Source organism: Gastrolobium bilobum, unplaced genomic scaffold (genome assembly GCF_033153095.1).
Source record: "Gastrolobium bilobum isolate Gb01-03AN ecotype WA unplaced genomic scaffold, APGP_CSIRO_Gbil_v1 utg10233, whole genome shotgun sequence".
NCBI lineage: Eukaryota > Viridiplantae > Streptophyta > Magnoliopsida > Fabales > Fabaceae > Gastrolobium > Gastrolobium bilobum.
This window is the reverse complement of record NW_026896849.1, coordinates 136,514-154,895: the sequence shown is the minus strand read 5'-3', so window position 1 is coordinate 154,895 and position 18,382 is coordinate 136,514. Positions and strand designations below refer to the sequence as shown.

Here is an 18,382-nt window from a genome sequence, read left to right as displayed (position 1 = left end):
TTCAACATTCTAAATTTGTATATGTGAGTTAATACTTACAGCCGATGTCATATAATTTTTGTGGAGCTTTTAGTAAATGTAATACTTTTTTAAGGGATCTATGTTGTAGCGGCTGAAATCAAGATAATTATCAATATAAGGTCAGAAACGTATAAATTTCATAGTTGTATTTGTTGGGGTGATTTAGCTAAACTCACATTATTTAAGTAGTCTAACTCTGGCCATCAAAATGTATGTTGGAAAAAGCTTACAGTCTCAAACTATTAAGGGCCCGTTTGGATAGACTTTTTTTTCTTCAAAAGTTATTTTTTTTTGTTGAAAAAAAACACTTCTCATTTTTAATGCATTTGGATGTCAACTTTTTTAAAAAAAAAAACAGAAATCACAAAAAGTCAAAAATTTACTTTTTTCAGAAGCTAAAAATTTTAACTTCTAAAAAAAGCAAAAGTCAAAAGCTAAATATTTTTATTAAAATTAAATATTTTTATAAAAATATAAATAGCTTTAACTTATATAAAAAGCACTTTTAAATTAAGGAGGAGATAAAAGTTACTTCTTTCAAAAGTTGAACCAAACGAGCTCTTAAATGAAGTTTTGAACTTGTGTAATGATAACCAGTATATTGTAAAAGTATTCTAAAATTCCTTTTGCCTTAAGCTATATTAAAAGGTTCGCTTTTCCATTATTAATGAATAAAAATATAATTTACCATTACAAGATATACAATGATACCATTATATACCCATTCAGAGGAACTTTGTTTATCATAGTGTGTATAAACTCAGTAGCTCATGAGAGAAGCTGCAAAATATTATGTTGGGGAACATGATTTCTCTGCTTTTTCCAATGCATCTCGCAATGATGATTTGCACTATACCTACATTGTTTGTGTCTTCATTCTTCTTTATTTTTTGGGGAAACCTTAAAGCTTATAAAGTTGATTACTTCAATATCTATGTCTAGAAAGCTCTTTTGTAGCTATTGGTTGAACGGTCTAGTTTCTCGTATAAACAAGTTTGAAATGTGGTAAATAGTCTTACTTGTGCCTAATTCATATAAATTTGCCTAATTCATATGATAGTAATGACATTTATCTGTTTACTTGTGCCACTTTAATAAGGGAACATGCATATTCCTATAGATAATTGTTTGCTTAGTTCTACATCCTCCAATCAGATATGATATATTATGTTTTGCGCGGGTGGAGGAAAACAACTAAAGTTGTTTTGTCTAGATTCCCAAAAGAAGATAAAGATGTTCCTGTTATGGCTGGTGGCTTCCTTTGAGTGGACCTGGAATAGAGTGGTTCTTAACCACCGTTATAGCCTCTCTATTTTTTTTTCATTTGTTGTAAGAAGGCATCTATGTAATCACAATGAGAGATCAAAGATGTAGGTTGGAAAATTTGTGATTGTTCCCCTATGAAATTGTCAATGGCCACATTAATTTCAAAGATTGAAGTTAGTCCATTCACATGAAGGGACTTTATGTTTTTAACATTGTTTACTTTTTTCTTTCAAGTTTAACATGGGTTACTCAGAAGTGTTAGATAAGCATGGATAAAGTTTTTTTTTTTAAAATGACTTTATCTTTGAAGCAAAATAATTGAAAGTATATCTATCTTTGAATTATATACTTCACTTGGAAATTAGAATGGTTGAACGAATGAGTTCAATTGGCATGTTGTCAGCCTAGTCCCTTCTCATATTAAACAATCAACTAAACTTTGCAAGTCTACTTCATATTAAACAATCAACTAAACTTTGCAAGTCTACTTCAAGCATACTTGAGTGTGCTGATATCCATGCCTGCAATCCATGGGAAACATCCTTTTGCAAGTCTACTACTATCGTTATATCCAAGTTCAACTCAAAAGTAAATAAACTCAACTCTAGCCAATGGAGAGTTCTGAAGTAGGTACTCCAGTATCCCATCTACTTCCTCCTCATCAAGTATTTTTATAGATGGTAGCCATTTCACTTTCAAAGCCTCCAATCTAGCAAAGCAAGGAGGTTGTTACTAATTACTATACACGATTAAAAAAATTCGAACAAATGATACAATTTAACAACATTGCTTCTCTGTTCTCAATGGGCCCAAAAGTAGAGATCCATTCTTTTTTTAAAAACATTTTTTATTTATGTTCTTAAATTGTTACTAATTATAAAATTTATAGCTAAACTCGTGAAACTTATAACAACAATGAATGATTTGTGAATAATGGTAAATATTATTCTCCTTTCATAGGAGATAATCTATGATGCACCGACACCGACACGGAACATGGGATACGACACGACATGCCGACACGTTAATTTTAAAAAATGTCATATTTTGACACGTTGAGACATGTTTTGATATTAAATAAAATTTTTAATATATATAATATAATGTATATTTAATACATATAACAGTCCATAATAAGTTATATAATCAATCAAAACTTCAAATTTCATAACATAAATATAAACAAAAATAATTTTTCGTACTTTGTTAATTTTTCATGTCAAATTTCATAACAGAAAAAAATTGATTTATAAATTTTTTTTATATTTAATTAATAAAATAAAACTAAGACTTAAAAAAAAAATATGTCGGAGCATTGATTGTGTGTTGAAAAATGTGTCATAGCGTGTCAGTGTCTGACACGTGTCCGACACACAAATTTTTTAAACAATGGTGTGTTGGTGCTTGTGAGGAGATAATTATCTTATATTATAAAAGTAAGATGGATGGATCCCACCATTATAAGAAAGAAAAAAAAGAGGGGATGCAAAAATTAAAATGAAAGAATATGTGAGAAGTTATCTTTTGTGAAAGAAAAGTAATAAAACCCTAGGGGGTGTTTGATAGAGGAGAAATTTTTTTTTACTAGATAAATGTAATTACTGGGGAAAATATGAGAAAGTAAATTTGCTGGTAAAGTTGAAAAAAAGTTGTTTGGTTGGACGAAATATTACCGGATAAATTGATTAAAGTTTTGTAAGTTTATGTTTGGTTGAGGATAAAATATTGGTATAAAATGACAAAAGTAACCCTTTTTAAATTTTAAAAATTGACAAAAGTAACCTTGGCAAATATGAGCAAACTGATGAGGTTAGGTTAGAAAAGGTATATCCATCACGTCTCTCGTTCTCTTTTATCAATTTACCCGGTCCTCTTACAATATCACATTGTGAGTGGCATTTTTCATCTATGTTTGTCATCTGATTTTCCTCACAATTGATAAAGGATGAACAAATAAGTTTGCTCGTTAAATTTTTAAAAATCGTGAACCAAATGTGATCAAGAAAATGCCACTTAGTGGTATCTAGCTATTTTATAGGAATACCCAAACCAAACGCCTCCCTAATAAGTTTGCTTCGTAGTTTTTGGGCGCCATTGTGTTGTGATAGTGTCAGCTGAATCTGTAGCCTAATGCGTGTGGTTGGATCTTTGTCTTATGTTATGAGTTATTAAAAATAACTTTATCGGCCTTAGTTGTACTTTTTTTGTTGGGTTATTTGGACAGCCATTAAACTTGGCCAATTGTTTGTGAAAATTAATAAAAATAGGGTTTGACATTTCTTATCTTGTAAGAAATGAAATTATTTCTATATATATAAAAGTGTATAAAACTCATATAGGGCTTTTGAGAAGAAGAAAGAAAAAAATGTGAGTAACACACATTTTTATATGTGTATAAGAGAGGGTTCTTTTGACTCTAGAGTAAGATTTTTAAGTCTTACTCCCAGTCTCAGTCGTTGATGGACGAAAATCAACGATTGTCATTTATAGTGTAATTAATAATTAATTAATTAATTAATATAACTTACTAAATTATAACTGTTGGATGGACGAAAATCAATGACTATGATGGAGAGTAAGACTTATATATATATATATATATTGAGAAGTTTATTATTTTTTAGAGTAAAGTCAATTTTGAGTCCCTAACAAAAAATACGGTCCTCACTTTAGTCACTTACAAAAAAAATTAGTCGTCTGGTGCCTATGAAATTCAAAGTGGACCCATTTTTGTCCTTTTGAGGGACTAATGTGGGTCTTTTTTGAATTTGTGAGGGATCACGATTTTAACTAAATAGGTCTACTTTGAATTTTTTAGGAACCTCGGGACTAATTTTTTTTTGTAAAGGACTAAAATGAGGATTGTATTTTTTGTTAGTGACCTTTACTCTTTTTCTTATTTTATCATCTAATATAAGGTATGAGAATGGTGCAAATGAAGTGATATGTAAATTACATCAAACTCAATCTTAATACTCCTACTACCATTGATTATGAGAGCATAGAATATGAAAAATGATTCTTGCATAATTACTTTTACTACAATTATTTGTTTTAGAAATAAAAAAAAAAACAGAAAATGCATATTAAAAAAGTGTTTATATTGCTCTATTACCTACAAAAGAGATGGTGTAAAAATAATATAATAGAAATTATGCAAATGACATTGTGATAATGTATTCATGTTCTCAAACGGCAGATATTTGTCAACTCAACTGATTTTACTTTTTATATTAATAAACAATTATTTCAATCAAACTTAAAAAATTAAAGAAATTAACATAATTGAGTTAGAATTTGTCAAGATTCAAAGATGGTTATTAGATAAATTGGTGGAGACCATTCATTTATTCAAGAGAAAATAACAATATCAACTTATTCTAGCAAAAATGTTGACAAGATTTCTGGCTGTTTCGTTTCCACTATTTAAGTAATTAAGTGGTATTGGTTAGATTTATCCCTTGATTAAATTATTTATTAGTTACTACTGGTTCAACGTATACTACTTGAACTTAGCAATAAAAAACCATAAAGTAGCAAAGGCTTCCAAAAGTTGAAGATTTAGTGAAATTTTTGTGAAAACTGTCACATGCATATTTGGGCACTCCATATAAACACTCACATACATAAAGGATGTTCACGCTTCACATAATCTTTCAACAAGATTCAATGGCTTTCCCAGTTCCAATGGATCTTTTTCTGATGTATTCAATCTTACACAACAGAAAATGAAAAAAAAAAGAGCAATGTATGTTACATGCACCATGGCAAAGTATCCCTGTGATGGAAATGCTTAACCTATCTTTGCTCAAGTTACACACATTTTGAAGCCTGAACAATGGATTACAAGTTGACAAGTACAAACAAAATCTCTAATTACAAAAATCTGATTCATTTCATGTACAAATCCTTATTTCCTTTATTCAAAAAACCACAAAAGAAGTAAGATGAATAAAAGACTCAGGACAAATTGACCAAACAGATATGACATGGAGAGGGGAAAGTGAGAAAGGAAGAAAAAAATAGAAAACAAGTGAAACTTAATGAAGTTACACCTCACCATTATTTTGCAATATTTAGATGAGTGATTGTACAAAATCTAGTTCCAGCCCATCTTCAAAAAAAGAGAAAAGAAAACAATCAGAAGCTGAAGAAGCTAAAGAAGCTAAAGAGAACAATAGTCTTTTCAACATTAACAAAACAGAACTCACTGAATATTCAACTTTGTCATATGAAGACAATGCACATAAGCAAAGAAATTTCTATGCTCTTTCACAGAACTGAGATTTGATGTACCTGAGAATATAGACCGTATATAAAGAGAACCCCAAGGAAATGTGATATGATAGAGAATTCCTGGTTGATCAAATTGAATTAGTTGGATTCCATTTCTTTTTTCATGATAAAAAATATGGCTTTAGAGTGATGAAGCAAACATAATGGAGCTTACCTGACAGAGGCTGTTGGGAGCAGCAGAGGGAGGGGATGAATGGGGTGGAGGTGATTGCTGAGGGGGCTGTACCTGCAACAACAAAGGCAAATGAAGATTAAATCAACACTCATACAAAAAATAAATTAAATCTTTTTAGCTTGTCACAATTAAGACAAAGCAAAACATCTATAATTTTTTAAAAAGGCAAAACATCTTTTCAGATTTATACCCCCATTAGGGACATTTTATCAATGCAAAACATCATGAATTTTTTAAGTCAATCAAAATAGCTTTCCATTTGTCTCATAGAAAAGTGGTCAAAATGAAATTACATCTATAAAATTTTCAAAAAATGGATTAAGACAAAATGGAAAGCAATAAAATCCTCACACATAATTTCATAATCAGGAAAAACCTTTGGCAGACTAAAGCTTCAGTATGAAACTAATACATTTAAATCTTTCAAGCACAATTTAGGCTGCCGGACAATGTATATTTGGTCACCAACAGCATTGTCTTTATACATATCTTGATTTCGGTGCCATGTCCATAATGCATATGTAGCATTCACAACCTGCAATAAATACAACGATAATTTTTTTAAGGGAAGAACTAAATATCATATAGATGAGAATTAATGGACTGCATCCATGATTCCATGTCATAAATAAGACAGAAAACTAAATGTGATATTATATCCAAAATACAGCAAGATTTTTTTAGTACTTTAATATCTTCCAAAATTGAATGAAGGATGGATATACCTTTACTTGCTCACTTTATAGACAAACTCACTTAAGAAGCATATCATAAGGTAGTTTTTGGCATACAAGCAATATGGAATATGACAGAATGGAATAGAGAGGTTTTGTGTGGTTCTCCTTGGTATATTTGCATACATATCCATTAAGATGTCATTATGTAGAAAATTTTTAAAACAATAGCTGAATCTCATAACTATCTACCACTATATAATAAATTAAACTACTCACTATTGAGAATGAGATAATTTCTTTACATACTCTCTTTCTCCATCAAACACAGTTTCTTCATAGAAAACCACATGTCCTTTCTTTTACTTTGAATATACTTCCAATTCACTTTCAGCTTCCTTTTTTCTCCTTATTAGTTACAAATAAAATATGCTTAGATAATTCCAAAATTTGCTTATTCAATTCCTTATTTATTTGATTATTCCATATTTATCCACTTAATCAAATATCAAATTTCTATGGATAAGATTATGCATATATTAATTGTATCAAGAGTCAGATATTTTTAAGCAATCCATGTCTATATTTTAAATTAGAGTACACTCGCTTGAAAGTGGCTCAATCTTTTAATCTACCCCCTCCCTCCCCTTTGAAAAAATGACAAGTCATTCTTAACTTCTCTTCTTTTAAATTTTAAATTCAAAATCTATTGAATAAATTATACATATCCTTTTTATAATTTCAAATATTTTTTCTCTTAAATATTTTTTCTTTTGATTTATATTATTTAAATTTTCCTAAATTTAAAAATACATATACAATGCACAAGATACTTGCTAGTTTGAAGGTAATAAGAAAATTCAACATTAACATTTTGGAATATATTTAGGACATCTTTAGATTGTCTTAAAATATTTTTACAATACATTTTGGAATCAATTAATTATCTAATTAAGGAAGAAATATAAGAATTGTTTCCTAATTTGTTATATTTCTTATTTAATTAGGGTTAGTATTCTTATTATTTCATTGAACTTGGGGTTGCATTAGTAGTACTATACTAGTACTTAACCTAATTATCAGTATAAATATATTTACTCATAATGACATCCAAACGCCTATGATATGATGATAATGCTCACTCGTAATGAATTACATAGGCATAATACAAGAGTAGCATCATTATTGATATTCAAATTCAAAGGCTAGATCAATAGGAAAAAATCAATAAGTGATTGAGTTAACTAAACCTAGAGGCTAGTCTACAATAGCAATAAAGAATATATAAAGGTTCACAATCTGAAGACTTTACCTCAAGTATCCCATGTCCAAAACTGCTTTCTCTAAATGCACTCCACTCAGGTTGTTTGTTCCAACAAAAGTTGCCTTTGGCAGGACCAAAGGAAAAATTTGAATGGCAAACTCCTCCAAATTCTGGTATGTTATCTCCAGCTGAAGGACACTTTCCAGGGTCATCTGCATGATCAACATCTACTTCCTCAATATTTCCACCATCTCCAACAGTTATGTAAACAGGTCCACAAGGATCCAACGTGTAATTGTATATTCTATTCATCCGCTCATAAGCATGAACCTGCAAGATGGACAACATAAACACTGCTTATGTGAACAATAGGAGAAAACTACATCTAAAATGAGCTTTGTTTAAGAAAACACCATAGCAGATAATTCTTTCCGACCCTTCAAAAAGTATAGCATTCTCCAATCCTTTTAGGTGCAGAAAATGGAATAAGCATCAAAGAAAATAATATGATCTTAAATTCTTAACAACAGGAATAAAGTTAAGCTACGAAATCCTATCCTTTGGAACCAATTGTGCATGGACAGGATGCAACTGTCAAATAGACATATACATTCATCATTCATCAAAAGATTTATTAATTGGTCATCTAAAATTATTGTGTATAACTCAGATTCTGAATTCATTGTTAATCTCAACTAATGGAAATCCTCACATTAATAGAGTTGTAAACTATTCCCTAACGAAAACCAAGACTACCCGGACAGCTCTGAGGCAGACGTAATATGTTCAGATGATTATGGTCATGTTCTGATTATTTGAAAAGTTAAATGATGGAACCTAAAAAATAACACTGAATTGGACTGTAAATTTGTGAAAAACATAAATTGAGACAAGCTATTACTTGAAAAAGGGTATTCTGATATATTTTAGAATTGTAAATAATGTGTACAAGAGATTCTCTATTTATAGAGAATATGTGACCTACTTTTAACCTAAAGGCCTTGGCCCAATACAACAAAGGGCTTGGCCCAATACAACAATAAACTAAATAATAACTAAATCAATATTATTTACAACACTCCCCCTCAAGCTGAGGAATAGATATTTATCATTCCGAGCTTGCTAGTAAGTTCTTGAAATCTGTCTGAAGGAAGCCCCTTTGTTAATAGATCAGCTAATTGACGCCCAGTGGGAATGTATGGAGTGGTAATCAACCCGCTATCAAGTTTCTCTTTGATGAAATGGCGGTCGACCTCAATATGTTTAGTCCGATCATGTTGAACTGGATTATGAGCTATACAAATAGCGGACTTATTATCACATAGCAGTTTCATAGGTCCCTCACATTTTATTTTGAGATCATCAAGTACAATTTTCAGCCACAGTAACTCACAAATGCCTTGAGCCATAGCTCGAAATTCAGCTTCTGCACTTGATCTGACAACCACATCTTGTTTCTTACTTCTCCATGTCACCAAGTTACCGCAAAGAAACATGCAATAACCAGTGGTAGAACGACGGTCAGTCATGGATCCAGCATAATCAGCATCTGTGTAGACTTCTAAAGATAGATTGCCATCACGTCGGAATAACAATCCTTTACCAGGAGTACCTTTAAGATACTGAAGAATTCTCTCTACAGCCTGCATGTGTTTTTCCTTTGGATTGTGCATAAACTGACTGACAACACTAACAACATAAGCTAGGTCTGGTCTAGTATGGGCCATATATATCAATTTCCCAACTAGTCGTTGATATTGTCCTTTATCAACTGGAGGACTCTCTTCTTCATAGCCCATCTTGTGATTCTGCTCAATAGGAGTATTAGAGGGTTTACACCCGAGCTTTCCTGCTTCTTTGAGAAGATCAAGAACATATTTCCTTTGGCTGATAAAAATTCCTTTGCTTGAATGAGCTACTTCTATCCCTAGGAAATATCTCAGTTTCCCAAGGTCTTTGACTTCGAACTCAGAGGCAAGTCGTGTCTGCAGAATCTGTCTCTCCACAAAATCATTACCTGTGATAATAATATCATCAACATATACAAGGAGCACAGTAAGCTTCCCGTTTTGGGAGTGCTTAAAGAAAAGAGTGTGATCTCCTTGACTCTGTCTATATCCTAAGGTCATCATAACCTTAGTAAACCTCCCAAACCAAGCACGAGGTGACTGCTTCAATCCATACAAGGCCTTTTTTAATCGACAAACTTTATTTTCCCCCTTCACAGAATCACAACCAGGCGGGATTTCCATGTAGACTTCTTCTTCTAACTCACCATTGAGGAAAGCATTTTTCACATCAAATTGATTTATATCCCAATTGTAATGGGCAGCAAGGGACAACAAGATTCTCACTGTATTCATTTTTGCAACTGGAGCAAAGGTTTCTTCATAATCAATGCCATAGGTTTGAGTGTAACCTTTGGCGACTAATCGAGCCTTGTATCTCTCAAGAGTGCCATCAGAATTATATTTTAGGGTATAAACCCATCTGCACCCTACTGCTTTCTTTCCGTTGGGTCTATCAATAACCTCCCATGTTTTATTTTTCTCCAACGCATTCATCTCCTCTTGCATGGCTTGAGCCCAATTCCCATCTCTCAAAGCTTCATGTACTGATTTTGGGATTGAAGTAGAATCTAGTGCTGAAACAAAGCTTTTGTGCTGCACAGAAAGATTAGCAGAGGAAACAAAATGGGAGATAGGGTATTGAGTACAAGAGGGACAGGAAGAACAAGATTTCTTGGAACAAGATCTTTTTCCTTTTCTTAAAGCAATGGGTAAATCATCAGAAGCAGTAGTAATGGGTAAGTCATCAGAAGTATCATGATCAGAAATATGAGATTCAGGACTTACCAGTGGTTCAGACGATTGAGGTTGCTGTTGAGGCAATGTGGGTTGTTTCCTTCTTTGATATACCAATTCAGGTGTTACAATCTTCCGTATCTCTTGTGTACTTGATGTATCAGTCATAGGAGGATCAGTCACAGACACATTAGGAACAGGAACAAGAGGAAGAGACACTGACACAGGTGAAGGAGTAGACACTGAAGTTTCAAAGAAGGAAGGTGATGAGTCTTCTGGTGAATCATTCTCCCCCTGAAGATGAGGACCTTGGAAAAAGGACTCAGATTCCTGAAATGTAACATCCATAGAAACAAAAAATTTCCGACTTCCAGGGTGATAACACTTGTAGCCCTTCTTATCAGGAGCATATCCAAGGAAGACACATTTAAGAGCCCTAGGATCCAACTTACTGCGATGCTGTTTATGAATATGAACAAAGACAACACACCCAAACACTCGAGGAGGAAGACTTTGCAAAGTTGGAATAGAAGAAAAAAAAGAAGTCATGGAGTGAATAGGACTTACATGATCGAGAACCCGAGTGGGTAGACGATTGATCAAGAATGCTGCAGTAAGAATGGCATCTCCCCAATAGCATTTGGGTACATGTGTTTGAAACAATAAGGCACGAGTAACTTCAAGAAGGTGACGATTTTTCCTTTCAGCAACCCCATTTTGTTGAGGGGTGTCTACACATGTAAGTTCATGAATCATACCTTGATTTTGTATAAATTGGGAAAAGAGTGATTGACATATTCAGTACCATTATCTGTCCTTAGTCTTTTGATTTTTTTACAAAATTGAGTCTCAATCATTTTATAAAATTGAAAGAACAGTTTTGGTACCTCAGACTTTTCATGCATTAAGTAAACCCAAGTTACACGAGTGCAATCATCAATAAAAGAAACAAACCATTTATTTCCAGAAGAACGAGGGACCTTAGAAGGACCCCAAACATCAGAATGAATAAGATCAAAAGGTTCAACACTTTTAGTAATACTAGAAGGGAAAGACACACGATGATGCTTAGCAAACTCACAAACATCACAATGATAAGACTCAACAGACTTAGACAAAAACAAAGACGGAAATAAAGACTTGAGTAAACTAAATGGAGGATGTCCCAAGCGCTTATGATGAAGCCAAATCAGAGAATCAGCAGTTGACTGGCCATGTGACAGTAAGATGTGATCCTTAACATGAGTTGCAGGAGATTGTGACACCAGATAATACAGCCCACCTTGCTCTTTAGCACCCCCAATCGTCTTCCCTGTGGCGAGATCCTGAAAAACACAGTGAGTAGGAAAGAAGGTTACAGTGCAATTTAAATCTTTTGTAATTTTATGAATAGAAAGAAGATTAGTAGAAAGTTTAGGGACATGAAGAGCATCTTTGAGATGTAAGGAAGGCTGTAATTTTATGTTACCAGAACCCGCAACTGATGTATGGGAGCCATCAGCTACGGCTATCGTATGAGTGCCAATGGTAGGGTTATAAGAAACAAAGGGGTCAGCACAACAAGCCATATGATCAGTAGCACCAGAATCAACAACCCAAGAATGTTTAAAATCAATACATGAAGTAAGAAAAGAAGAAATTTTGGAGCTCATACCAGTCATAGCCAAATCACTAGTACCAGATGGCTTACTCAGAGAATCAAGTATGGTTCGAAGTCGTTCCAACTCATCTGGACGAAATGCAGGTTGGGTCTCATTAGGTGTAGGAGCTGTATCAGAAGAAGTAAAATGCGCTTGACCACGCATCCTTGCCATCTTTTCTAAGACAGTTTGTTTTCCATGGAGGCGATAGCATAGATCCTTGATATGACCTGTTCTTTTACAATAAGAACACCAGCGATCATCTTTCTTAGGTCTAGAAGATGCTCCATCAGAATATTTTGGAAAGGAACTCCTGTAAGTAGAACCATCTTTTTTTGTTGAAATCATAGCAGACCCATCAGTGGGTTTAGAAGCAGCACCATCTTTTGATGATAACATGACAGATTTATCAGGGTTCATTATAACACCCCGACGATTCTCCTCTCCCCGAACAGTATTGAAAACAGCAGAAAGGGATGGAAAAGTTTCTTTGCCAAGTATCTGAACCCGAATAGGATCATACTCGGAATTCAAACCAGCAAGAAAATCAAAAATACGCTCATTTTCTACCTCCTTGGCTAAAGCAGTAGCATCTGCAGTACATTTCATCTTCAAACTCTGAAATTGATCAAGTTCAGTCCATAACTCCTTCAAGGTGCCATAGTACTCAGTCACGGATAAAGAATCTTGTTTTGTAGTGAATATTTTATTGCGCAATTCATAGCGCGCAGCCATATCCTGTTTCAAGGAATAAGTGGAGCGGACAGTTTCCCAAATCTCCATAGCAGAAGACAAGAACATACAATGACGACCCACTTCAGGAGTCATCGAATTCCACAACCAAGTCATGATAAGAGAATCCTCATTATCCCAAACAGCAAAATCGGGATCCGTGGCAGCAGGAGCAGGGCCATCAAGATGAGCAATCTTATTGCGACTCTTGATGGTAGTACGAATGAACTGAGACCATGACAAATAATTTGATCCGTCAAATCGATAACTCTGATGTAGATTTGGAAGATCATTGTGACCAAGAGGGGTCACCACAGATGAGGTAGAATTTTTTTCAGATAAGTTTAGAGTTGAATCACCGTCGGAAGCGGCCATACTGCAAAACAACTCAAGGAATAGTACCAAGAAGCCAAAAAATCACGAAAAATTACCAAACGAGGTCCGATCAAAGAGGTGAGCACAGATCCAGAACGAGCTTGGAGAGTCGGTCAAGACTGCACCGGTCCGCAGCCAATAGCAACCGTCACGCGCTGTCACGCGCCGGTGAAGCTGGCGGCGCGTGAGATTCACGCGCAGGGAAAGAAGCGGCGCGTGGAGGCGCGTCTGACGTCCGATCGGGCTGGGCTTTTCAGGCGAAGGTCGTCCAAGGGTTGCGAACCTATCTGGGGCTGATCGGAGTTGAATGGCCGCCAAAAAGAAGGTCAATCGCGATGAACAGTGTTCTTGGTTAGTGAAAAACGCTTCTGTTTGGAGGTGACGTGGAACGGTTCAGTTTGGGGTCTTGTTATTGAGGAAGATGAGAGAAAAACAAAGAGAAGCAGTGATCTCTCGGTCCAAGAGGTCCCTGGAAAATTTTTCCGGTGGCGGCTGATGGCAGCGAGAGATGGAAAACAAAAAAAGGGTTTCGTAGGCGCGGAAGCAGAGCCCTCAAGATCGAGAGCTCTGATACCAACTTGAAAAAGGGTATTCTGATATATTTTAGAATTGTAAATAATATGTACAAGGGATTCTCTATTTATAGAGAAAATGTGACCTACTTTTAACCTAAAGGCCTTGGCCCAATACAACAAAGGGCTTGGCCCAATACAACAATAAACTAAATAATAACTAAATCAATATTATTTACAACACTATTTACAAACACTAATGGCAGAAAATAAACCCCAAAGACCTCGACTCCCCCTCAAAGCAACATACCTAGGCTCCAAGAGCTCCCTAGAGATCCCCAAATTCCCCACTAAACCAATACTCAATTCATGTCTACCACACTCCACACATTCTCCTTTTATCCTAACTCTCAGAATATGCACCTACCCACTTTCGTGATTCTGTTTTCCATTTTTTTTTTTTCAGATCTGGACCAAAAAGCACCCCCTAGATCGGAAGTGCTCTGATACCAAATTGATGGATCCTAACAATTTATCAGCAAAATGACAACAAATGATAGAGAATATAACAGCATTTTACTTGTATTAATTCGATAGTTCACTGGAGCAAGCTCCTACAAGACAATTACAGTGACAATAACCAGTATAACAAACATAGAAAGAAAGGAAAAACTCCACTCCAAAGCAACAACCTAGCCTTGAGAGCTTCCCTATTTCCTCTCCAAATTCCTCAACCTAATCCCCAAATCACATGATATTCAGCATAACTACCCGGACAGCTCTGAGGCAGAAGTAGTGTTCAGATGATTATGGTCATGTTCTGATTATTTGAAAAGTTCAACAACCTAAAAACAGGGGTTGCCACAGACAGACATTCAATAATACAAACTCCACCCACCTTTTTCTCTCTTGTAACAGCCTAGATATATATCCTTCCCCTTTGGGGAAAATCGATCAAGTGCTGTGATCAGTATTGCATATGAACCAAAGAATAATTTAACTGAAACAACTGTGTGCAAGATTAGATATCCACGAGATTTCTAGAAAGAAGGTTTATAACATTACATATTTTAACAACTTCCTAAGTAGAATTAAATTAACAAGAGAATAGAACATCCACGGATTAAATTCATCTACATAAATGCTCGTTTTAGATTTTTAGGCAGGCAAATAATGTATTTCTCACATTTATCTAATCCTACAATAAATTAACTAGACAAAAAAAAAAAAAACTATGTAAAACTGCGTAAGATCTTCGATATTTGGAACATTATGTTTACAAACTAATGTTCTAAAACTGATAACAATGAGATAGAGTGAATTTAACTTACATGACCATTAAAAACAATGTCAACCCTGTATTGATAGAGAAGTGCTTCCATTTCCAATCTCATACACTCAAACTCTTGGTAGTGTGAAGCATAGCTGTTATACCAAGGAGAATGCCATGCAGCTACTAACCAAGGGGTAACACTACGGCTCATATTTTGCAGATCTCGTTTCAGCCATGCAAACTGTGCACCTACATCGAAGATCCAATGAAGCACATCAAGTTGAGACCATCTAAACTTTTACATATTTACTGGTTTACGTAAGGTAAAATAGACTGTATCAGTTATCACTTACCAGTACTATTGTAATCAACATACGCTCCCAACATTATAAAGTGTATGCCCCCAGCATCAAAAGAGTAGTAGAAGTTACTTTTAGAGCCACTTTCTTCAGCAGGAACTGCGAATCTAGTCAAGTATGATTTGAACGTGATTCCACCAGCTTGAGGTTCAATCTCATGATTCCCTTCAATAACCATCATGGGAACTTCTGAGGTCAAAGGCTCCATAAACCTGATGTTTCAAAAACCAATGAATGATCATGCCAACAGAATTTTCCAACCAACAGATGATTACTATTCGAATAAGATTTAATATTTCACACCATTTTCCCCCATATGTTGGTCTAAGAAGCGCATCATGGATATAATAATTAACAACATTGAGAAATAGACAAATAAAAGTATTAAATTGCAGTAGAGTATAAGCCTAACATACTACCAAATGAAAGAAAACACAGTATAATAACAAAACAGAAGAAACTTCTAGCTAAGCATTGGACCATGTTATAAAATGCTAATCAATGTTAACTGGTGATCTTGGAAGAGTAGAATATATTGATGGGAAATGGGATAAGAATACTGTGATAAAGATTATGGATGTTAGGATTATTATGTGTATGGAACAATATATTGTGTATTTATTGTAACTTTGGAAGATTTAGACATTGAGTATTTTGGGATTACTAGGTTATTTTTAATAAATTGTGTCACACAAGTTTTACATTTCTGTACAATGCAGGAAACAGATTTTTAATCTTACAAGAAACCTATTTCATCGGGGTTTTCACACACAATTAGTATGCTTCAGCTAAGACCTGATTACATCATTCTTTATTGGCATAGAACTCAAAATTTAATGTAGGTTACCTTCCCCACCCATCCCATCGGGGTTGAAATGTCTCTCTGATAGGTGCATCCGGAAATGCACATGAAAAACATGAAGCTCCCTTTCCACCAGTCGTAAGATACTGATTTGCATATGTTAAATCTCCAACCATTAAAATCATTGAAGGATCATTATTAATAAGATGATCAATAGTTGTTGTAGTATTGCTTGTGAGGCCCAAATCTCCAATAACTGCTATTCGACCAGGATAATTATTTGGACTAGGTGTTGGAAAAGTCTCAAAATAATATTCTTGGCTCATGGCTGGAAGAGAACTATCCCCACATTTGTAATAATATCTGGTTCCAGGTTCAAGACCTACATTAAGAAAGAAATATCTCTGAACTTTCTCCAAACTGAATAGCAAATGCGATCGTTGCACTTATTCAGTTGATACCATTCCTTTTGCTTTGATACAGTAACACAGAATTTACTATCAACACATCATCACAAGAATCTTATAGTTTGTCTCTTTAAAAATTCAGAAAATAAGTGCCATCAAGCATTTCATATTCTGATACTTTTACTTCAAATATGCTCTTTAACAACATATGATTAGATACTGTTATATGATATGGGGTCTGATTAGAAGAAGAATAGTAAATGAACAACATAAATGGTTCAAAAACTGAGCAGTTTGAAACTCCAATGAACAAAGTTATACATATGCCAGAACTTCAGACTGTAATGCACAGCATATAGAAAGAAGCACAGTTTTGGAGACCATACAATTATACAAAAAAAAAAATTGTAGTTAAAAGAATTTTATCAACAGAATTATCTTTCACAAATTTACTGGACAAGTGAATACTCATATCCAATAACCGACTATTGTTTTTTACCAATTATGTCATAAGCCAGACATCAAATTTTGAGAAGCAATTCATCAAAGAACTCAAGATAACCAACTGAGCAAATTATTTGTTCTACATTTTAAATAGTTTAACAGTCATACCACCATTAGGATATTCAAAACTTCAAAAACAAGCAACACATCACTTTGTTATAGATGTGAAACTATCCAGTAGGTACACTACACATCTGACATAGGTTCTATAAAATCAACCAATAGCATCCTCCATATCACTTATCTTAGTCACATACAAAGCAATTGTCAGACTACAAAGTTCTGTTTGCTTACCAATCAACAACAGTTAAGTGAATCAGTGATCACTACTTCCTACTCAGTACCAAACAAACACTATAATCCATTTGTGCAAAAGCTTGAACAACAAGTGACTCAACATACCTTGGAGTCTCACATGGTGAATAATACCCGAGGTGTAATTCCAGAGGCCTTCAAAGGGATACAACTGACTGTAAACAACTGAATCACCTTTCCCAACACTTGGATACTTGCCACTCTCTTTCCCATACCACACCTCACTTCCAACAGATGCAGGATCAACTGGGGTAACATTGAGACCAATCTGTGCATCCCCTTATACAAAACAAAAAAGAGAACAACCAAGTAACAACTTGATGACTTAGAATAATTTAGTGGTTTTAACTTTTGACCAAAATTTGAATAATAGATTAATGTTTTTAACGTAGACAAAACAGGGATAAAATGGACAAGATAGTTAAATTACTAACCGTGTTAATTGTGGACTTGGATAAAAAAACCACATACAAGGTAAGTGATAAAATATTAAAAAAAAAGGGAGATAAGTAATAAAAGATTAAACGAATTTTTGAACTTTTCCATAAATTTTTCAAATTGGGTGAATAGTTGGATACAAATGGATCATATAAAGAGACCAAATAAATCTTTGCAAATTCTTCTAGCAAAAAATAATAATAATAATAATAATCTTTGGAAATTCTGAGTTGAGGAGAAAAAGTACCAGTAACCCAAGAAACCCACATAGAGGTTGGTGAAGAAATTGCAAGAGCAATCTGTTCAGGGAAATTTGAAGTAACATTCTTTCTGAGCCTTGGATGAGTCATGGGCAAGTCATCACTGCCTCGTCGAAGTGATGAGTCGAACCGGCGAGTCACCGGGTCAAATGGGCCATCAAGAGTGGTGGGTATAGGAGTCTCACTCACTGCCATGACCAAAACGGTGGCCAGTGACATGCAAAAAGTGAAGATTTTCATTGGGTTGGATCCAATGCAGACAAAA

At 34.3% G+C, this 18,382-nt stretch overlaps 1 protein-coding gene across 1 annotated transcript; it reads right to left on the bottom strand.

Annotated features, from left to right (window-relative positions):
• Positions 1-5,704: 5,704 nt before the first annotated feature.
• Positions 5,705-18,382, bottom strand: LOC133302342 (purple acid phosphatase 23). Its single transcript, XM_061502105.1, has 8 exons — positions 18,105-18,382; positions 17,507-17,698; positions 16,239-16,575; positions 15,386-15,603; positions 15,091-15,281; positions 7,745-8,026; positions 6,171-6,293; positions 5,705-5,809 (listed from the first exon to the last, which is right to left on the bottom strand). The coding sequence occupies exons 1-8, from the start codon at positions 18,355-18,357 to the stop codon at positions 5,705-5,707; spliced, it is 1,701 nt and encodes a 566-aa protein (XP_061358089.1). The 5' UTR covers positions 18,358-18,382.